This window comes from Talpa europaea (genome assembly GCF_964194135.1).
Source record: "Talpa europaea genome assembly, chromosome: 1".
Classification (NCBI taxonomy): domain Eukaryota; kingdom Metazoa; phylum Chordata; class Mammalia; order Eulipotyphla; family Talpidae; genus Talpa; species Talpa europaea.
Window position 1 is genome coordinate 120,591,771 of NC_140073.1, and position 24,299 is coordinate 120,616,069.

The 24,299-nt window shown below is 37.5% G+C and overlaps 1 protein-coding gene across 1 annotated transcript; it reads left to right on the plus strand.

Annotated features, from left to right (window-relative positions):
* Positions 1-1,774: 1,774 nt before the first annotated feature.
* Positions 1,775-23,903, plus strand: ZC3H15 (zinc finger CCCH-type containing 15; the record flags this gene model as incomplete). The annotated part of the gene is made up of 10 exons (XM_084241283.1): positions 1,775-1,918; positions 10,769-10,870; positions 15,644-15,755; positions 16,605-16,757; positions 17,457-17,548; positions 19,273-19,455; positions 20,642-20,788; positions 20,948-21,049; positions 22,069-22,192; positions 23,713-23,903. The coding sequence occupies exons 1-10, from the start codon at positions 1,844-1,846 to the stop codon at positions 23,901-23,903; spliced, it is 1,281 nt and encodes a 426-aa protein (XP_084097409.1). The 5' UTR covers positions 1,775-1,843.
* Positions 23,904-24,299: the final 396 nt, after the last annotated feature.

Genomic DNA, 24,299 nt, shown 5'->3' on the forward strand with positions numbered 1-24,299 from the left:
CCGGCGAGTCAGGAGAGGTCTGCTGCACCATGAGGGTTGCTCCCGGGCCGGGGATTGAACTCTTGCTGCAGTGGCTGCCGTTGGCTTCATAGGTTGCATCTTAACCCATTGCGCCATTGCATAGAAAAACTGGGGTGTAGTTCTGGGGTGAGACAGAGTGGGGAGCATAACAGGCATATTTACTGAAAAACGCTGCTAAGGGGAGCAGTGGATGAGACAGGAGAGGTCTACTGCGCCATATGGAATTAGCTCGCGGGCCAGAATCGAACTCAGGCTGTGGTGGTGGTAGTACTGAGACTTAACGCCCAGGCCACCAGGGAGGCCTGGCATTTAAATTTGTAACCCTGGACTACACCCTTAATTTTGTTTTTTGAAAGTTTAGTTTGAATTTTAAAGATGTAGAATAGAAAATATAGAATTCCTAATCTTGCTTCCACACCACAAACTATTTCCTTATTTCAGAAAACAATAAATTCATTGGTTTTGACTTATTTCTTATCTATGAAAAAAATGACCAGACAGGAGAGGGCTATCAAACTAGCTTCCATATTTAGTAATGTATTCTTCCCACTTTAGGTGAGAGTCTTTTCTCTCTACCTACATCAAATTTTCAGTGCAGAAACAAAAGCAAAGAAAGGTCAGAGGGAGAGAGGAATTAGGGATTATGAATTATAATTTATGAAGTTCCAGATTCTTTGTAATTTTCCTGTATTTGTTACTTACAATTTATCTACTTCATAAGAATAATTCTCTAAGGGAAAAAATTTAAATAACCATAGAACAATAGGGACAGTCAAGTAATGTGTATTTTTAAAAGTCCTTTGGTTTGTACAAGTTAATAGGCCCTATTCAAGTACCTTACAAAAGTGACCTACATTTGTTAGGTTAGTGCTAAGTATTTAGTCTTTGAAGTCATACTGCAAAAGTTGGAATTCCCAGTCTTTTAAACATATCCTGGACATGCTTCCTCCTTTCTGTGCTTCATCTATAAAATGGAACAGTAACAACCACAATGTAACTGTGGTGATTAAAATGTGTGTTATGTGACAATTGGTTTCCCGATTTATCGATGAAGCCTATTCAGATATGCTCTGCTCTCTCAAACTTAGTGTAGACAATTTCACATTATAAAGTAACCTTTAGGAATTATCTAGCTATTCTCCTTAATCTGAAAATAACTTCATAAATACAGTTTATCTGCAGACGCTCTTCCTGTGAAAGGTATCCCTCACAGGAAGGACACTTTCCATTTCTTCTTAAAATATTCATAGGCGCCTGAGCACATCGCAGGGGCTGGTCAGCCGGCCGGGTAACCTGGCACTTCAACCAGCCGCTGGGGCTGCTCGGTGGTCACTCGGGACAGGTGTGGCGCAGGCGACCATAACGCTGACGGCACGACGAGTCTCCATGCGAGGCAAAGACCGCCAAGAGCTACCCCTGAGCACCTAAAGAGAATGCGGAAGAAGGACACACAGAAGTGGGCTTCCACCCCCGCGTCCCGATTCATCCTCCCACCTGCGCCGGCCTAGAAAGGGCCAGGTGGGTGAGCTACATCACGTGTGACGCGCCGTCACTTTCCCACGTCCCGCCCCTGCCCCCTCCCGGCCGGCCGCGGCAGAGGCGCACGCGCAGCTCCGCTTCCGGGCGCCGCTCCTCGCTACCCACAATGCTCTGCGACAGCGACCTGTCGCAAAGGCCGCATTTCGGCGGCGAGTGAGCGACTGGCTTTTCCGTGGTGCGGCGGCGACGCGGCCCGCGCCTTCCTGCACCTCCTGCCAGGGGCCAGCTTCCCCTGACGGTGTCCAGCTGCGCTTAAGCCTGGCCGGTGCCACCTGTCTCCGCGATGCCCCCCAAGAAACAGGCTCAGGCCGGGGGCAGCAAAAAGGCGGAGCAGAAAAAGAAGGAGAAGATTATCGAAGTGAGTACCCGCCCCTTCCCCCACCGACGCCGCGAGCCCTCCCGGCACAGCCTCCCGGCTCCCGGGCTCCGGCTCGTGTTTGCCGGGCCACGTGTCCCTCCCTTTGGCCGGGTGTCGCCCACTGCCCCTTCTCCTGGCCGATGCTGACGCCGGGGTGTCTCATCGCGATAGTGACGCTGCTGGCGCCCCCACACCCAGCCTTTGCTTCGCCGCCCACACGCCGGCCTAAGCCGACCCGGTGCGGAACGACCCCCCAGTGCCGGCTGCTGGGTTTTGTTCCTCCCCAGTCCTCAAATTTGAAGAGTTTTCTGGGCTTGTGTGTTAAAAAAAATAACGTTGAATGGCTCGGGCCAAAGTCTTCCTCGAAGACCTCCTCCCCACGAGCCTTTGTGTTTTTTTTTTCCTTTACGTCTCACCTAGGAATAGTCGTTACTTATTTCGAGCCAATAAATGACTGCTGAGGGGCTTTTTCGAGTCGTCTCTAATGTGTTTAAAGTTCTTTAAAGGGTGGAGATTTCTTTGAGTCGCAGCCCACCGTCTTGGACCATAGAGCTTGATGTATATATTCGAAATTTAATAGAACAACAGTTTTAAAGAGATTAGTTTCAGTGTCACTAGTTAAGTGCCATACCCGAATGTGAGAGATGAGAATATATTTTAGTGCGTTGAGACTGAAGAATGCCATTGACCTTAAAGTTTTTATATTTGTTTGTCTTCCAACAGCTATATCAGTGAATTTCCTTAAAAGAATGAACCACATTTGAGATTCCATAAACCTATCATACATCCTCCAAGAACATAGTCCTCCCCTCGGTTTTTGCTATTTATCCTTCTCACAGTTAAATAGTTCCTTGTGAGCTTCAGATGTAATTGGAAATGGCAATGGCATGTTCCTGCATAACGTATATCTGAATAATAGACAACCTTTTGCAAAAATACTTAATTTTTATCAGAACGGAACCAAAATACCTGTGGGTGTTGTGAAACAAAATGTTTTATAAGTGATTATTGTTTTTAATATTTGATATTTCAAGCTTTGAAAATAGCAAAGTCCTGAGGGTTTATTTGTTTAAGCCCAATTAACTTGTTTTGGTCAATTTTCACATAATTTTTGCAGTGTGCTGGTTTAAGTAAAACATGTTTATGAAAGAGTCTGGTAACTTTGGCCAAATTCCAACTCTGAAGAACCCTTATGATTGCCAGTTTGTATTATTTAAAACTGTCGTGAAGTGGTATATTCTGAATTATTTTAAAATAATGATTACTACCATCACACCTGTGTTTGCTGTTACCTTTTTGAGTAATCTGTATAGGTGGCACTTAGATCTCTGGGGGTGCTATGTAAGGCACAAAGGGATGCCATTTTACTTCTGATTTTCCTTTACTGAGATTAAATTAATATGGTAGGCCATGATGCAAAGTAAAACTCCCATATAGACATGTTTAAATTATTACATGACAATTTAAAGTACATATTATGTGTTACTTAGCTTTAACTGTATACGGCTATTTTCTTTTTTACTTGGTAGGACTGGCATTTTTGTTTTATGAAATTGTTCATAAAAGTTATTCATAGTGGCCCATCAACTGAAATTGAAAAATAAAAAAGAATTGCAAAATAAGACAGTTGCATTCCTTGACAGACTATCCTAATAGTGGTGAGATTAAGCCTGTCCTCCTCCCTGCCATGTACATATTTAACATATACATATGAGGAGTTCCTTTTCTTTTCTTTTTTTTTTTTTTAATGATAGTAAAGTTTTGCAGGCCCAAGTATTTTATATGAATGTTTGCTACCACTGGAGAGGCACAGACTGTATTATTAAGTTACATCATTTATTGTACAGCTAGATTTGTAACGAAAGTTCTGTTTTCCAGCCTGATTAGAACAGTATTTTTTCTAATCTAACACTGACTAAAAACTTCCTTAAAGCCCCACCATATCTCAGGGGCTTTTGTAAAGGGTTAAGAGAGAGGTATAGCTTCCAACTCCCCATCAGGTTTCATCCAAAACAAAATTTATTTAGTTTTTGTATAGACTTTCCTAATTTCTGTTACTGGAAAGTGTTACTAATGCATTTTAGAGTTGAAGTAAAATATCTTTTATGACAAATTCATGATGAATGTAATTGAAACTTGGCTCATACTGGTTATTGATCTTTATGACTATTATAATTTTCTTGTATACTCTGTAAACTATTTCTAAGTAGTTCTGCCTACTTGTCCCCTCTTCTGTACCTCCTTTGCTTCCATTGTCACCACCATTGGTGCTTACTAAGGAAAACAGCATCAGCTTGTAACTTGGGAACTCTTAAGGAAAGGAAATTAATATGGCCCTTTTTTTTTTAAGATTTATTTATTTATATACGAACCGGGGTACAGGTCAGATGTGTGGGACGGTGATAGAATTCACCAGAGACAGAGTGGGGAACAGAACAGGCAGACTGACTGATACACACTGCTGATGGGAGCAGCGGGTGAGATAAGAGAGGTCTGCCCCACCATGTGGGTATCTCCACGGCCAGCGGGGATCGAACCGGCACTGAAAAAGCTGCGGACAGCTTCAAAACAGCTGCGCACAGCCACCTGTGCCACCAGGGAGGCCCAAGGAAAGGAAATTAAAAGAGGCAGCATAATCTAATAAAGGAAGCACCTGCTTTGAAGTCAGATAGATGTGGATTTGTCATCCAATATTTGAAGTTAAAATTTCAAGCTCTGTACTTCCATGCAAGTTGCATGACCTATTCAAACCACAGTTTTTCATCAGCAAAATGAAGTTAATTCTATGTTACAGAGCATGATTTTAAATGAGATGACATGCAAAGTACCTCATGTGTGGTGTATAATATGTTCAGTAAATGACCATTGTTATTTATTGATATTATAAGAACTACTTAGGAGAAATAGACTAACCTGCACTATCTATATAGTGCTTACTTCTTGTCACTTGAAATAATTTCTTTATATTAACCTGTAATTTACCTTCTTTAAACGCCACCAAATTTCATGACTTCATTTGATTAGTAAGTTTCATCTTTCTGAATTGAGTTTATCAGACTCATTCATTATGGTTCTTGTAGACATTTACACAATTGTGTCAAATAGCAAAAACTAAAGCCAGTTTTAAAAAATAGGTTGATTATGAAAGGAGGGAATAATCTTTGGGTTTAGGGCAAGCATAGTAAAGCATGTCCAACTGTGAACTTGTAACAGCAAGGAAATAGTAATGAGATAAATAGGTGGAATCCTATTTATAAATAGGTGGGTCTGTGAAGCATGGAGAAATTATTGGTTGCCAATGAAAAATTTACTGAGGTCAGTTGATGACTTGAAGTTGGATTAAACATCTGCAGGAAAAGATCTAAGTAAAAACTCCTCCAAAGGAGACATTCAGATGGCCTGCAGGCACATGAGAAAATGCTAAACATCACTTATTATAAGGAAAATGCAAATCAGAACTTCAGTGAGATATCCTCTCACCTCTGTGAAAATGGCCTAAATCAAAAAGACAACATGTTGGTAAGGCTGTAGAGGAAAAGGAACACTCATCCATTGTTAGTTGGAATGTACTTTGGTTTAGCCTCTATGGAAAATAATATGAAACGCTTCAAAAAAAAAAAAAAGTAAAAGTGGAAATACCATGTGATCCTGCAATGCCATTGCAAGGTATTTTACCCAAAGAATATGAAAACAGTAATACAAAAAGAGATAGGCACTTCATGTTCGTAGCAGTGTTATTCACAATCGACAAACTAAGGAACCCATCTAAATGCTCATCAGCAATGAACTGGGTGAAAAAAAAAAAACACAAAACTGGAATATATATACTCAGTGGAATATTTGGGTATCTAAAAATATGAAGTAGTGCCTTTTGGGACAAAATGGATGGGCTTCAGGACAAAAAGGATGGACCATTATTTATTTTTGTAAATACATGAAATAAGTCAGAAAGCGAAAAACAGTTTCCAAATGGTCTCACACATTTGCAGAATATAAATAACTGAAAAAAGCAAATTAGCAACACAAGAATAATCCTTAGGCTCTATGGAAAATATACTGGTTACTAGAGGGGAGTTAGAGGAGAGGAGATAGGAGAGAGAAGGTGTTAGGGTTGTGTCATAGAATGTTGGTGGGGGGTTAGTGAGATATGTGCATTTGGAGCTGTGAGATTTTATCCCCGAATTATGTAGTTATTGTAAACTAGTGGCAAATCAATAAACCTTTAAGGGAAAAAACTGCACTGAATATCCATTGCCAGGTTGTTCAACATATTAGTGCATTTGTGGGGAAGGGGAGATTATTGAGGTAAAACTGCTAATTTCTGTTTTCCTTACTGTGTTCATCTGCACTCCCACTCTCCTCCTTTTTTCAAACATTTTGTCTAAGAAGTGGAGGCTTGCCTGAGAAGAGCGGCAGGGTTACTCAAGAATGGGAAGGGGCCAGGAATAAAGGGTCAGTTTCGTTTCTTTTCCTACAGCAGCCATTTATTTATTTTTGTAAAGCTATATTTATTGAAGTGATGTTGCTTCACATGACAGTATGTATCAGAGGTATTAAGGTTTACACCTCTACAGATACATGTTATTTCGCCACACCCACTACCAAAGCCCCAGTAACCCTCCATTGGTTCCCCCCTTCCCTTTGCTCTCACCCCGCCATACACCCCCTTCTGGAAGGCCAGTGTACTCTTCCTCCTCCAGTTTTTACCCCACCCCCTCACTTGGATGCCTCAGTTCTGTGGTTAGCTTTCAAGGTTTGTTTTTGTCTGACCTTTTGTTTGGTTTCTGTATATTCCAAATATAAGTGAAACTATCCAGTATTTATCTTTCTCCTTCTAATTTATTTCATTTAGCATAACCCCTTCCAGCTCCATCCCTGTTGCCACAAATGGCATGAATTTATCTTTTTTGATTGCTGAATAGGATTCCAGCTGATTGTGTATATAGGGTTCAAGCTGATTGTGTGTATAGACCACATCTTGGTCAATTCATCAATTTTAGGGCATTTAGATTGCATATCTTGGTTATTGTAAATAGTACTACAATAAACATAGGACTTGCAGGTATCTTTTTTAGTGTTTTTATGTTCTTTCGGTAAGATACCTAGTTTCTGTTTTAAGTGATGTCTGGAATTCTGAGCATTAAAACTCATGGATCCTCTGGTTGGGAACCATCCTTTTTTTTAGAATTACTATCGATTTCTAAACTCATTTTCCTAATTCTGAACACCCTTCCTTATAACCTAGTCTGTGGGACCTTTTTAATCCACTGAGGACCACTATTTCCCTTGTTTTATTTTAGTTTTATGACTTGGGTTTCATTGACTGCTTGTCTTCCCACCTCATATGCTCTAACCCCCAAATCCAGGTTAATCTTCAAGTAAGGTCTGTCCTAAACTGAAGAAAAATATAGGAAATATTTTGAAATGTTCTAAATTGCAAACCATCCCATTTTCAAGATGTGCTGTTGATACCCCATGTCCACAATTCAGGAAGTTTTTGTGTACCAGCCAGCACAGAAACCTAACTAAGTTTCTCAGGGAAGTAGTTTTTCATGGTGTAAAGAAGGATTTTGCTTGGAGTCAAATATACCTTGGTTTAGATAACATCTGTATCATTTCAATAGTTAAGGGCCAGACACAACTGCCTATTTTGAGGAAAGTGATAAATATACACAGCTCTTTCACAACAATCCTAAGAGGTTAGAGTGAGACCCACCTTACAAATAAGGAAACTGCGGCAAAGATGGTAATTCCCCCCATTCTGTTTGGTATCGGAACTGTCTGATTGTCTGACTCCAGAGTTTATACTCTTAAATCATTAGACTATCGGCCTGCCTCTTATTAGCAATGTTACTTGAAAAGAATTGTTGAACATTTATGAATCCCAGTATCCATATTTATAGAATGAGATGATAGTATATCATAGGATTAAGAGGAGTTGATAAAGTATGTATTCAACAGTTTTTGTTTAGTGAATGCTGGATAAGTTTCTCCTTTATGGAAAGAAATAATAACTTTTTAACACCAACCTAGAGACTTTGAAAATACCAATCATTTATTATCTCTTTAGACTGATTAATTATGTGCTAAAGCAGTGTGATTAAACCTGAAAAACTTTTTTCCTGGTATAGGAACTTTTATACCTCTACCAGAAGCTATCTTGAGTTCTAACTGGCCTCTTAGAGGACTTTTTCTTTCTTAAGTCTTCACTTATTATCTACCTTGCTAGTTGGACTTATTTATTAGGTTGTTTTTTTCCTGTAGTGACATATGGGACATGGGTTGGGCCTCAGTTTTTTTCTTCTCTAGTAAAGCTGTTGTACCTTTGACCTTGATATTTTTATCTAGAGTTTTCCCTTCACCTCATCTGAGCTCATTGTTTGTGAAAAGAAATGCAGGCATTTCACATTTGTTGTTCTGTTCCACTGTGATCATTTCTCTTGTATATCACATTATCTTTGACCATCTTTTCTTTTCTTTGGATTGGGCGTTAAATTCTCTTTGTAAACCGGAAAAGCCAGCCATTAAAAAAAAAAAAAAAATCAGTACAGGGAATTTCAGTTAACCTGTGCCTCTTACCACCTTTTTTACACTCATAGAAAATTCACATTGAATTTTGTAATAGGATATTAAAACAAACTAGACATTTAAGTAGGGGAAAGTGAAATTTTGGTGTATGGACAGATACAGATGTGATGAATAGAGGTATTTACCAGTCAGAAGTAAGACCTTTTAGAACTAAATCTCTTGAACTTTGCAACCTTAACATTAAAAGGTCAGTTTTACTAGTTTTTGAGATGCTCTTGTTGTGTTGGATGTTTTCAAATTCTGTCAGTGCTGTTTTCCATTTCCAATTCATCCACATAGATACATAGGTGTTCTGTACCGGTAATATTTTCATTTCCATGTCTCAGCTCTTAGAAATAATACCAAATAAGGACTTTAACTTATTTCAGTGGGGCTCTCAGAGGGGCTCAAGTTAGTTTCAGAAGTAAAGACTGTTTTGTCTCTTCTTCCTTTCTGAGACCCACCCATAAGGAGAATGAGAAAGTATTACAAACTCCATCTTGAAATTAGGAGACATCTGTAATTTTGAACATCAACAGATGAAGATTTGATAGTGAATGGATGAATTGGTAACTGGCTTACCTCAAAGCAGTCAAACCTTAGTACCCAGCTAGGAGTATGCCATTGAGGAACAAATGGATTTGCTCTGCAAAATTCTGGAAAAGTCCCAACAGTAGCATGCAGTAAGTAATACAGAAGGTGAGAGGCTAAAAACTGGTGGTTAAAAGTGTAGATGTAGCAGATAGTTCTTGCCTATAAACCACTAAAATGAAAAATATCTCTGCAAGTAACAGGAGAGGGAAGAATATAAATCAAGAGGCCTCTGCTTCTGGAGCTGAAGTACAAAGGTGTGGTTAAACTGTGATTGTGAAATGGCCACTAAATGTGCTATAAACCTCTCACTCCCCCCACATGGCTCTCTTTTCCAGTACTGTACCCAGGCTTATTGCATTATAGAGGATTGCAGCTCGGATTCTGTTACTCCAGAGAAACAGAAAAGTGGGGGAGGGGAAATTTAGATGCCAGTATTTAGTGGTTTCTTGATAGCTTTGCCATCTGTTCGCCAAAGGATGATGCTCACTAGTTAAGCCTTCTGTATTAGTTTCCTACAGCTACCTTAACAAAGTACCACAAACTGGAAATTTATTGTCTCAAAGATATGTGGACAGGGTCAGGGTCTACAGGCTCTAGGGAAGAATCCACCCCTGCCTTTTTCTGGTTTCCTGTGATTTCTCGCAGTCCTTTGAATTCCTTGCTTTAGATTTGTGTGGCTCCAATCTGTCTGCCTGTCTTCACATTGTTTTCTGTTTTTGTCCTTTCCTCTTACAAAGATACCAGTCCTTGGATTTAGGGCCCATTTTAATCCAGTGTGGCCTCAACTTGCTATTTGCAAAGACCTATTTCTAAATAAAGTTGTATTTTGAGGTACTTGGTAGACATGAAATGGGGGGGAGAACACTATACGGCCCACACACTTGTGCAAAGGCTTCCAAATGCTTTTAGACTGCATCCTTATTAAATATAAATAGATAACCATTAGCACTTTGCACCTAATGAACATTCCATATGTATTTAATATTCTATTAAATTAGTATGATAACTGCTATCAATAATTTTCCCAAATTACTATATTCCATATTTAAATACAGTGTTCCTTTTCAATTAAGTGTGCCTCAATTTTTAATATTTCCATTTTAGCATAAACGAAGTATACATTTCAGTAGTTTGAGCTCTTTAATTATTTTGGATGAATAACTTGACTGACCAAAAAACCAGTCCAAAATTTAATGTATTGGGTTGTCAGAAAAGTCTTGATGTATTTTTTTCTGTTTTTCAAGCAAAAATGTATCATGACTTTTCCAGCAAACCAATGCTTTCTTGCGCAATATTCCCCAAAATGGGTTCAGTAGTGCATAATCTCTCAGGCTACTGTGAGAAGAATGCATACTGAAGAAATAGAAGTTATGGAATTACTGCATATAAGAAGTTAATGGAATTACTGCAAGCATTTTTCTAAATTTATTTGACTATGGACTTCTTACTCTGTTATAACTACTCTGCCCCATTAGAGCTGATATTCCAAAGCACACTTTGGGAAAGGTATCATAGACTAACAGATTCAACAATAGTTTTAAGCCTGTATTGAATTGTAAAGACTCTTGGGTGGTATTTTGAGGTCAGATTTTATACCAGTAAATTAATGAGATTAATACTTGATGTGATTAGAAAAATAGATAAAATAATATAGATTGCTAAGATACTTCTATACTGTTTCTCATTCAGGACAAAACCTTTGGCCTCAAGAATAAGAAAGGAGCAAAGCAACAGAAGTTTATCAAGGCTGTTACTCATCAAGTTAAATTTGGTCAACAAAATCCTCGTCAGGTAAATAAAATTTCTGTGTTTCCTTCTTAAGGGTTTAATACATTGTATGGCATGTTATAGACAAAAATACTTGGTTATTTTAATTGTATTTCAAAATGGAATCCTGCTCACAAACTATTCTGTATCTTTGTTACTCAGTGTCTCTTACATACTCCTCCAGTCCATTTGCTAATTTATTCTAGTGGCTGCACACTAGTCTACAATGTAGATACACTGTATCCATTCAGTTTATAACTGAGGATTCTCCCCTCAGGTGTATTTACAGTGGCTCTCCTACCACTAAAGCACCCCTAGTCATTTACCATAGTCCTTTGAGCTGTGTTCCCACCCCACCACATTCTCAGTCTCTCCCTCTGGATGCCTCAGATCTGTAGTCAGACTAAGAATAATACTGTAAGAAATATCCCTATGTTCTTACATGCATATTGCTTTTTTTCATTTGGCATAATTTCGTCACATATTTCTAGATTGAGGGTTTCTAATTTTAAATAAATTTGCCTGATTATATTTCACATTTTCGTTTAGAGTGCGTAATAGGTACTAAAGATCTATGATGTTTTCTAATTTGTTAAGTCTAAAATAATACTTCATTTTTACTTTGTTTCTCTCACTGCTGGTGAATTTGAGTGTTTTCATATGCTTGTTGACTGACTGAGTTTGTACTTCTCTGACTTGTCTTATCATATCTTGCTTTTTTCAGTTATTTGTATTTTTCTTGTGAGTTAATGAGAAATACCCTTTGTCTGCATTATGGATAATTGGTGTTTTAGTTGCATTTTGCTATACAATAATTTTTAGTTTTTATATTGTCAGGTATGTCTAGCTTTGCTGTACGTTTAAATGCTCTCCCTTGCCTACTACACTGTGAATTGCCTAGATTTTTTTCAATTTTATTTTTACAGTCTGTAATTTGTCATATAAATTAATTTACTGTGTCAATGTGTTTATTTCAAAGGAATCACTAGTTAGGTCAACATTTGTCCCACTGAAAATAGAATGCCACTATTAAAACATTAAAGTCTCAAATATGTCGGATCTGTTTCTGGATTCTCTTTTCTGATCTATTTATTAACTGTCCCTAAACCAATATCAAATTGAATTTGATTGTAATGGCCTTGTAGCATATTCTGTTGGCTGTTAAGGCAAGTCTTTTTCACCAAGTCTTGCTCCATTTCTGTCTTTCTTAACTGTTTGTAGGCATTTATTTTTCCATGTGAATATTGAAATTATGTCCATTAACAAGTTTTTTTTATTTAAGATTTTTATTTATTTATACATACAGAACTGGGGTGTAGACCAGTGGTGTGGTGGGTGTGAGGATTCACCTGAGACAGAGTGGGGAGCAGAATAGGCAGATCTACTGAAATACACTGTTGAAGGGAGCAGGGGGCAAGACAGGAGAGGTCTGATACACCATGTGGTTAGCTTCCTGGCCGGGGATTATGCCACAGTGGCTGGGGATAGCTTGATAGCACTGAGACTTTAATTCCTGCACCACCAGGGAGGCCCACCATTAACAAGTTATTCAAAAAAGCTGAGCCTATATAGATTCTTTACATCTTTCACTTCTTAAGAGAAAACACAGGTCTGTGTTTTTGAAAGTATTTTTTCCACCACCCTCTCTCTTTTAACTTTGGAAAATGCTTTGTTTTATCCGAGAATATCAGGATATATATTTGTGAGGTGGTTAACTCCTACATGAAACAAATCTCTCCCTTTCATGCTGTCTGCAATTTGGTGCCACCAGCACTCTCCTTCCTCTTATATACAGTTCTATTCAGAGCTGAAAACTATTGATTTTTCACACTGTTAACTTAGTAACCTGGTTAACCTGGTTTAATTAATATATATGTTCAGACCTTGGAGTAATATCTTGGGTATGATTCCTTAAATTCTTTAGCAGCATTGGTCTTTGTATATTGTCAGGATATTGCTCTTTTGGGTTTACTATGGTGGTTTATTGAGATGATAACATAAGTCTTCTTACGTGATGCAGGTTTGTAACAAGAATTTGCTTTCTTCCTTTATCCCCCTTTTCAGCCCTGTTCCCATTTTTCCATTTCTTTCATCTAGAGGGCATGGTATTAATTGCTAATTTCAGATTTCAAACACTTGAGAAAGCCATAAAATCTATGATGGTAGTTAGGTTTGATAACACATTAATTTTTTTGATGATTTCATGGGTACCTGGGCTTTTACCTGGGAACATGAGATACCTACCCACAATATTTAACATTGGAAATGAGCAGCAGTCCTGCTGTTAGAGCCAGAGAAGAGATGCCCCATCCTAGGTACTGTGCTATAAGAGCACTATCTAACTCTATTCTCCAGGCAAGGATTTGGTGAAACCAAAGGATATACCATCCAGAGTGTGTGCCACCCCTCACAGCAGCCCAGGGCCTACAAAGGTCATGCCACCCAATGTCCATCTTAGGGTATACTGCTCAGACGGTATGCCTGAACCTGGTCAAAGAGGAGATATGTGCTGGGAGTGTGGACAGAGCCTCGATCCGTAGCATGTTCTCCTTGACTCCTATCTACTCACATTCACAATGGGTGTGAGAAGAGGAGTCAGGGATTGACTCCTGTTTTATTGCCATGCTCCAGTGTGGAACGCAAAACAACCCTGAGCATTTATTTATTTATTTTTTAATGCATTGAAGAACTGGGGTGTTTTCCAGAAGTGTGAAGGGTGATAGGATTCACCAGAGACAGAATGGGGAGCAGAACAGGCAGATTTACTGAATTACACTGTAAGGGGAGCGGTGGGTGAGACAGGAAAAGTCTGTTGCGCCATGTGGATTAACTCCCTGGCCAGGGATCGAACTCAGGCCACAGCAATGATAGCATGACATTGCTGAGACTTAACCCCTAAGCCAACAGGGAGGCCCCACCCTGAGCATTTTTAATATAAATCTGTCCTTCTAAGTGATAAGTTATATTTATCAGATGAGAGTATAAGCCAAATTTTATTTAACACTAGTTTGATTTCTCACTTTAAAATGTTTACAAAGATAGTTTGTTGGCCTTCATTGTACTCTTGCTCTGAGCCCCCACAAATGTTTGAGATGAGCAGAGGATACTGTTATTAAAAATAAATTGACTTAAATTTTTTTCTTAAAATATTTTCCCATTTTTCTCTTAAAATACATCTACCGTGTGGTCAAAGTTGGGATTTTGGAATGTTTTTTACCATTATTATAGCATTTAGCCATTTCCATCCTAAAATTTGTTCTTGTTGAGTTTGTCCTGAATATCTACCTTTTTTTTTTTGATGTTACTTCATTCCTTTGATGAGTTTTTTTAAGGTTATATTGCCCATTTAATATTAGCATTCTTCAGGGAACTCTCTTCTGCTCGTCACTTTTGTATATTGTCCTTGTGTAATCTCATCTACTAATTATTAAATATAAGCAACTCTTTCTAAAATGTTTACCTCATACCAGGAACCAAGATCCATATCCAGTTGTTTTCTAAATAGTATCTCATACTTAGTATTTTCAACACTGAGTATCTGTCTCCTATCCTGAAACCTGTTCTTCCTGTATTTCCTGTCTTGTTTAATAGCACATGAAAAGATCCAGGAGAAAATAGCAATACATATGATAATCTTAAACTCCTCCCTATCTCTTATACTTCATATTGAGTTTCTTGGCCCCATCACTTATACTTCTTAAAGAGCTCTCCTATCTCACCTTTTCTCCAGCCTTGCTTTTAATGCCTGTTTTAAGCTCTTGTGTTTTCTTACCTACAGCAATTGTAATAACCTCTTGGTTTTCCTTGCCTTCATTCTTAGACTCCTTCTAGTTGACCCTTCACTAAGTTACCATCTTGAGTCTTATAAAATACAACCCGTTTGTGTCACTAGCTTACTTTAAACCCTTGAGTCTTATCTTGTCACTACTGATAAAGTCCATATTTCTCATTAATGTTTCTCATGCCTTGTTCTTTCTGCCTCCTATATTTTTGCATTGACTTGCTCTCTCTATAGTCCCTTTCTTGCCCATCTGAAGAATTCATCAATAAGGTTTTAATTTAGTCTAAGTTTCTTAGGCATATAGGGATTCCTTGTTCTCAGAGCACCATGTATAATTTTATAGGGGTTGACATGTCTGTCTGTCCACTAGATTCTGAGCTTTAAGCATCTTTATCTTTTCATCTTTATATTTCCTGTCATCTAACATAGGACCTGACATATAAATGTTTGGATGAATCCTCTAATCATATTAGGTATGTAAATTGTGTGCCTGGACCTATGTCACATGCTATGTTTGTTTGGTTTTGATCTCCCACATTGACCTAGCCCAGTGTTTTTTTCCCCACAAGATTACGGTAAGTATTTTGAGGGTACAATCATTTATTGTGTGGGACTGCACATTGCAGGAGGCTTGCCTCTCTTCAAAATCACCCATGTTTCTGGGAGTGGGTTGTCACAAAAAGAAAATCCTGATTGAGAACCATTTGCTAAAAATGCTGAGCATGTAGTAAGTGCTTAAAAAAGTGCTTATCACTAAACTTTTGAACATATTTTCAGCTTGGCATGGTACTATTTATTGTTTGGGTTTTTTTTAAGTCATTATAGAATTAGCCCTTTTGTTTAATAGTTTAACCACATCATTTAATACTGAAAGACCATGTAACACTGATGTTCAGAGGTGTAAGGACTATACATGAAAATATATAAATTTACTTGTTATGCTTGTAAAATATTACTATATTTTTATATGTAATAAAAGCAGTTTTAGTACATGAAATCAAATTTATATACTACAGGTAGCACAAAGTGAAGCTGAAAAGAAATTGAAGAAAGATGATAAGAAGAAAGAATTACAAGAGTTAAATGAGCTATTCAAACCTGTAGTTGCTGCTCAAAAAATAAGTAAAGGTAAACTTTAAATTTCAGTGTTTTGTTTTTTTTTGTTGTTTTTTTTTTTAAGATTATTTATTCACACAAGAACCGGGTATAGGCCAGATGTGCAGGAGGGTGAGAGGATTCACCAGAGACAGAGCAGGGAACATAACAGGCAGACTGAAGAAATACACTGCTGAGGGGAGCAGCGGGTATGACAGAAGAGGTCTGGTACATGCCGCGCTCAACCACCGACGCCACCAGGGGAGGCCCTCAGTTTTGTTTGTAATCAAATATAATTCATATTTAAAAGTTCTTCATTTGTTTTCATCTATTTTCTCATTATAAGCCAATTGTTTCTGCTGTGAATATAATACCCCTTTTGTGAGAATTACATCAATGACTTTCTTAGGGTTCCTCTATATGTGCACGGCTTCATTGTATGACTATCACTGTAGCAATTAGCTCCTTATTCAAGTGAAATTAGAGAGAGATTGAAAAAAACCTTAGTTGGTTTGTAACAGCCAGTCTTTGGTAGTAGCTAAGGCAGACCTATGTTTGGATAAACTAACTCTTACAGGTATACCTCCATTTATATTTCTCTTTTATGTCCTGCCTCATTGACTCCCAGCTAGAAAAGTGGCTATGGAATAATTTATGGTTTTATTTGGTTTCTAACTCCCTGCCCTCTTTTTTGGTAAGAGTAAACAAAAATAGATATAAAATGCTATAGAAAGAACTTTAAGAAAATGTCTTACAAGTCTTCTATAAATAGTACTTTCCTCCCAAATCAGTTAATCAAACATAATTATATCTTAAGATAGATGCTATATACTTTATGATGTCTCAAATTGTAATGCAAATACCATATGTCATTTCACATAGGTGCAGATCCCAAATCTGTGGTGTGTGCGTTTTTCAAGCAGGGACAGTGTACTAAAGGAGATAAGTGTAAGTTTTCTCATGACTTGACTCTGGAGAGAAAGTGTGAAAAGCGAAGTGTTTACATTGATGCAAGAGATGAAGAACTTGAAAAAGGTATTTTGAAGAACATTCTCTTAAAAATAAATGCCTATTACTTTTGGTTTGTTATTACTAAGATATTTAGTAGCTTGAAGAATATTTCAGTCTTAGGAATATGTAAACAGTGATTGTTTTTCATAAAATCTGAATTTACCACATTATGCCCTTTGATTAACTAAATGAAAATGCTTAAAAAGCAATGACTTACTTTAGATTTGTTTTCTCTTTTCTCCAACTCTCCTTTATTTATTTATTTTTTTTTTTAGTTTTATTTATGCATACAAGGACTGGGGTATGGGCCAGAGGTGTGGGGGTTGAGAGGATTCACCAGAGACAGTGGAGAGCAGAACAGCCACATCAGCTGAAATACGCTGCTGAGGGGAGCAGCGGGCTGGACAGGAGAGGTCTGCTCCACCATATGGGTTAGCTCCATAGCCAGGGATGGAACTTGTACTGCTGATAGCTTCATAGTGCTGAGACTTAACTCCTTGTGCCACCAGGGAAGCCCCCAACTCTACTTTCTTATTTGTCTGAACCTGATAGAATTTTATGTGAAAAAACTCACAACACTGTTTATTCCTAGTTTTAAAGAAAAGGTGCTATGTCTTCAGACTTGTAATATCGCCTGTCTAAGGAGATATGCAGTGTTTGGGAACAGTACATGACAGTAGAAAAATTATAGTACTTAGTCTTCATATCTCTTTCTTTATTTAGATACTATGGATAATTGGGATGAGAAAAAACTGGAAGAAGTAGTGAACAAGAAGCACGGTGAGGCGGAAAAGAAAAAACCAAAAACTCAAATAGTATGTCCTTTTCTTGAGTTGTTGTGGTATTTATCATTAGAGAGAATTATGTAGCAAGGCATCTGTTATTTTCTCCTGGATCTTTTCAAAAGATAAAGTACATCAAGCTTTGTTTTTGGAATTTACAAGTGTAAGTTATATGACATTAGATTCTTGTTTGGAAATATCCTTTGAAAACCTTGTGACTACAGTGCTTCCAACCCCATTCTTTGAGAGGAACTTACTTTGTCAAGTAAAGATGAGCCCAGTGAGAGGTTCAGATAAGAATTTTGTTTTTAACTGTTTTTATTTATTCATGCATACAAAACTATGGTATAGGCCACATGTGCTGGAGGGTGAGAGTATTCACCAGAGACAGAGCGGGGAAAGAACAGGCAGACTAACTGAAATACACTGCTGAGAGGAGCAGGGGGTGAGAAAGGAGTGGTCTGCCCTGCCATGTGGGTATATCCCTAGCTGGCCAGGATCAAACCCATGCTGCAGAGGCTGTGGACAGCTTCACAGCGCTGTGCTCAACTACCTGTGCCACCAGGAAGGCCCCCCAGATAAAAATTCTTATTTTTCCCACAAAATGAATGAAAAAAGAACTGCTAAACTAACCCACATTATAACTTCTGGGTTTTTTTAAACAATTCTTTTTTTTTTTTTTTTAAGATTTATTTATTTTATTTATGCATACAAGTACTGGGATGTACAGGCCAGATGTGCGGGAGGGTCAGAGGATTTAACGGAGACAGAGCGGGGAACAGAACAGGCAGACTGAAATACACTACTGAGGGGAGCAGCAGGTGAGACAGGAGAGGCCTGCCACGCCATGTGGGCATCTCCCCGGCCGGTTGGGATGAAACCTGTGCTGCAGAAGTTGCACAGCTTCACAGCGCTGCACTCAACTGCCTGCGCCACCAGGGAGGCCAATAACTTCTGTTTTAATGGTAGGGAGACATTTTCCATCACAAAAGTGAAAATATTGTTACATACCAGTTCCCAAATGAGTTTTTGTAATGGCTCTAGAATTTCAGGAAATGTACTTTTGGAAATTGGTGCCTTATTTCTCAGATCTGCTTTCTTGTCAGTGTATTTTTCTGTATTGCAGTTATGGTTAGAAACCTTGCTATGCTAGGAAAAAAGTCTTAGTGTCACATACATCTTTTGTATTTTGGAGGGTAAGATAATGTTTATTCATTTTTCCTTCTTAATACTTGAAAATGTATTACCTGAAGCTTCAGTACAATTGCATTTGTACCCATTTGTGTTATGGAGGATCACTATCCTTGTATTCCTTTTGAACCTTTTTTCTTCTTAGATGTAAGAAACTGCTTCATAATTTCAGGTAATTCAGGTAGTGTTTATGTCATCACTACATGTGATTAGTTTTTAGAAAAGACCAAATCAAAATAATTGGTTTTGTGTATTTATAGCCATCTCTGCTTTCTCTTATTTAAAAATCAGTCTTTGGGATTCTATTTACAAAGACTAAACTGTGGCAAGTCCTTTTTGTGTAATTCAGAATTAAGAACAATGTTGAATGTAGAAATTTTATGTAGATCTTTTCTAAAGGTAATTTGTTGTGGTATTAATTATTTAATACACACACACACACATGCTCTATGCATAAGTGGTTAGCCTAAGGATGTGAATGAGAATGTGCTTGTTCCAGATACTTAAGTGTTTGTTTGGAAATGTACTACACTGAGCCACTACTTATGTTTAAATTGTCTCTATAGGTGTGCAAACATTTTCTTGAAGCTATTGAAAACAATAAATATGGCTGGTTTTGGGTATGCCCTGGAGGGGGTGATATTTGCATGTATCGGCATGCACTTCCTCCTGGATTTGTGTTGAAAAAGGATAAAAAGAAAGAAGAGAAAGAAGATGAAATTTCATTAGAAGATCTAATTGAAAGAGAGGTAATTAGTATCTTTACTCCCTATAAAGAAACTAAAGCAATATTAATTGCGAAGTTCTGATATCTGCCACTTGGGGGCAATAACATATTGGTTTCAAAGGGAAAAAAATAATGTCTTTTTCTCAAAGTTGCCTTATGAAGTACCAGCCATTAACTTATCAAATAAGTTGTTTCCATAAAATTGATATACTATTGTATCAGTTCTTAACATGCTTAGTCAACATACAGATTGATTTGAACTTGAAGTTTTAGATGTCTTCCCTCATGTCTTTACATTTTCACCATTTTCTTATTAACGTATTAAAGTCAGCACCTCCACTATTATTTTTCAATTATGTGTTTTATCATTCCTGGACTCAAAACATTTATTGTGTTCATAGGGGCATGAGTGATTGAAGAGGGCATTTAGCTACTCATCTGTATGTCCACATGAAAGAGTTGTTATTTTATGAATTAGCAGAAAAGATATTGAGTAATCAAACATGGCTATTGGAAGTGAAATGGAAACATTGATATTATTAGAAATAATAGATTTAGAGTTGTATATTTCAAACTATCCTTTTCCCCTTGTCTTGAATAAATGTGTAAATGTCTAATGTCCTGGTAATATGCGTTTGTTGATTAACAGACATATTGCTTCTTGTCTCACATAGGAGGGAATGTATTAGAAAATGTAGACTTGAGAGATATATATGTGAGTTTTTTGTGTTCTAATTTTACTATGTCTCAGCTGTAAACCTTTGGTAAATTGCCTGTTCTCCTCTGCTTATTTGTGGAGGTCAAATGTGTTAATATATGTATAAAGCACTTAACACTAAATACCTGGTGGATTTACTTGGTCATTGACCCTGAGAAACAGGTAGTTGTTCCTCCTGAGGAACACAGATAAAATTTGGGTATTGTCATGACACTTTTCATATTTATTTTTTTCAGCAATTATGTTAAATAATTTCTCATGACAGGTTTTCTCACCTTCAATTTTGAAAAGAAATCTAATTCAGAATATTTTTAGAAATATTTGTATTTCTGTACACTCATTTTGCTAATGGACGTGTAAAATAAAAAATCAGTTTATTCTAAATGTCTCCATGTCAGTCTTAGATAAGAACTCAACTGCATTAAAAGAAACATGTTAAATACTATTGTACACAACTCTAGGGGGAAAATTAACTCTTTTTTCTTTGCAGCGTTCTGCCCTAGGGCCAAATGTAACCAAAATCACCCTAGAATCTTTTCTTGCATGGAAAAAAAGGAAAAGACAAGAAAAGATTGATAAACTTGAGCAAGATATGGAAAGAAGGAAAGCAGACTTCAAAGCAGGGAAAGCTCTAGTGGTATGTCTCAGATTCTCATGAATAAATTCTTCACTCCTCCGTTCATTTTATAATTTATCAAACAAGCTTTTGTACTTACTTAATCATATGTCATCTAAAATCAGTCACCATGAAATTTTGAATTTTGTCCTAAGTTGAAATATTTGTATATCCGAGTAGATCAGTGGTCGTGAGGTGTTTGAATTTCGACCTGAACTGGTTGATGATGATGATGAGGAAGCAGATGATACCCGTTACACCCAGGGAACAGGTGGTGATGAGGTAAGGAGGGAGGCTTGGCACCTTATCTTTGCATGTTGGTTTAGAGCAAGAATAGAGAATGACAAGAGTGGAGAATGGACTCTTAAACTGGGAAATTGTCTGTACTCTAGGCCTCTGTAATATGGACATAATGATAGACCCTACATTACAGGGAACTTAATGGGCATTTAATGTATACTTATGATTCTTTGTAGAATTTAAGATAGTGGTTGTTATATAGGTAAGCGCTATATGTATTAGCCGTAGAAACGTATTTCCCTCTAAGGCAAAAAAATGTGGGGTTTTTGTTTGTTTGTTTTTTGCTGTTTTATACCATTAAAAAAAAGCATGGGATAGAGACACTAAAAATACAGTAAAGAACAGCAAACAACAGCAGAATGATTTGGTTGCAGACTCACTTACTAATTGCATATAGCTGACTGTTCATTTTTTGTATGGTTATAAAATTACAACTTCTGTCTTCTGAGTTAGAAGATAATAAACGTCATTCTCTATATGTAAAAATGTGATGTCAGAGAAATTTCAAATATGGCATTGCTCAACTTCTTTCATGATGTTGGGCCTCCCAGGTGGCGCAGCGGTTGAGCGCTGGGTTGCGAAGCTGCCCGCGGCCTCTGCGGCGCCGGTTCGATCCCCGGCTGCTCCCCGGCCACCGGAGGAGGGTCCCACATGGCGTGCAGACCTCTCCTGCCGCCCGCTGCTCCCCTCAGCAGTGTGCTTCGGTCCTTCTGCCTGCTCTGCTCCCCGCTCTGGCTCTGGTGAATTCTCTCACCCTCCCGGCTTCTGACTGTACCCAGTGCATGTATAAACCAAACAAACAAACAAACAAATAGATAAATAAATAAGACATGCCTCTAGAAAATTAAAAAAAAAAAAAAAAATTTGGCAGTACTTGATCATTTGTTTTCACTGGCATTAGTAAGCATTTTATTTCATTAAGATAAATATTACAGGTATAAAGACAAGTAATTCATGAAAACAGTTCTTATTTGTAACAGTGTTCTGTTCTGTTTTTAAAGGTTGATGATTCAGTGAGCGTAAATGACATAGATTTAAGCCTGTACATCCCAAGAGCTGTAGATGAGACAGGTATTACTGTAGCCAGTCTTGAAAGATTCAGCACATATACTTCAGAAAAGGATGGTAAGTATGTTAACTTTTGTGTAATTCTAAGAGTTAGAAAGCCGTGTAAAGAGGATTCAGTTTGGCTTGAGAAATTTAGATATCTGCACATACCGGACTGTAACGTAGATGTATAATTTGGTGGTATATAAAGGTGCTAAGTAGTGGAGGCTATAGAAATGAGTGACTGGGTGAATATCAGTCATTAAATGAAACTAGAAGGAAACAAAATTAATTTGGATTTGTAGCTAATAGTTCAAGTCAGGGTCTCATGCATTTATCACAGTTGGCGTGGTCTAGAAACTGTGTGGATATTTGCAGGAGAAATAGGTTTGGAAGTCATCTGCATTGATAGTTGAGAGGGATTGAGCTCACCTAAGCATAATCAAAGGATGAGAACGTTCTTGAACATGCTGCAAACACCAATGTTTTTGAATAGACAAAAGAGCAAAAACTTGGGAAAGAGACTGAGGACAGATTTAAATATATATGGAGGCCAAAGAGAAAGGATCTGAGAGAGGAGATACAATTAAAGATGAAAGAATTTTGGAGAAGCAAGATCTGGAAGTACGGTTTGAAGTTTGGCTAAGAATAAGAATGAGATGGTTGGCTAGGTGTATTTAGAGATAAGGATTATTGAATATAATTTGTATCTAATTGTTCTTTGGGTGAAGGGAAAAAGTAAAAGTATGGCATGGCTGTGATGGGAGGAAAATGCAGAAGAGTACTAATCAAGGCAAAAATTGAGAGAAAGCAAAAACCTTATTTTTAAAATAAGAGAAATACAAGTTGCAACTTGAAAAACTGGTCTGTCCTCCTGAGATCTGAGAATGGGATCAGTCTGCAGACTGATTTACTCCTTGTAAAAACAGGACTTTGGTGACTGTAGGCACAATTGAAAATATTTCAGATTATAATACCCAAGATTTTGTCATCAGCGGTATTTGAAATAGCTGACATCTAAATTAGGCTATTAAAAATTTTTTGTGTGAAAGTTGGTGTCATTGAACAAGGCAGCATTTTCGTGTTCTCAGTCATTTCTGTCCTGTAAGCAAAAGTAGCTGCACAGCCCTGGATTCTTTCTTCACAATTTGTTGAAGGTGAAATGTTTTTGGATTCTCATTTGTTGACAGCATTGCATTCACTGTGATTTTTAACTACTATCTGCAAAACCAAAAGCTGGTAATACTGCTGTTTATATCATAAGCTTTATTTCATAACCAAAATATGTGACAGTTAAATACCTAATTGCTGGGTCATGTAGGGAACACAAAATTGAATAAGATATGTATAAGATAAATTTTGTCCTCAAATATGTGAACCAGTCAGATATCTATAGTAAAAGATAGTATATTATACTGCATATAGGTTAGAAAAAGAAAATTAGTTTAGAAAAAGATAAGTTTATGATGGAGTGACCTCAGGGAAGGTGCTCATGAAAAAGGAAAAGATAAGGTATACTATCAGTCTGTGACTTTCAATTACTAATGGAATAGTGTTTTCTGTTTCTAGGCCTTATTGATTTCAATTTTTATTTTTAGAAAACAAATTAAGTGAAGCTTCTGGTGGTAGGGCTGAAAATGGTGAAAGAAGTGATTTGGAAGAGGACAACGAAGGGGAGGGACAGGAAAATGGAGTCATTGATGCTGTTCCTGTTGATGAAAATCTTTTCACTGGGGAAGATTTGGATGAACTAGAAGAAGAATTAAACACACTTGACTTAGAAGAATGACATCAAACAAGTCAATGAAAAAATTGTCAGCTCAGCATGAGTTGAAATTGACTACATTAATTTCTTTCCACCTAGAATTCTTCAAACAGGATGTTTATTTCCCATGCTGATTCTGGAGGGCTTGCTCTCCTCCAAAAAAGGAATATTCTTCCTACGTCTTGTCTTCTGACTTTGGCTGCATCTCATAGTAAGTTCAGAGTAGTTCATGATAAATTCAAAATATAATGGTCATTACAGAAAATAATTGATTGTTGTAACTGTTCACTCAAGTAGGAAGTGTAACTGCTTTACCAGCTTTTGATTTTCATTGGGCATGTGTTATTTAAGGACAACAAATTTAAAATTAAATACTCTCCATTTAATGCAGTTCTAATGAGTGATTCATTTCCTTTGCAT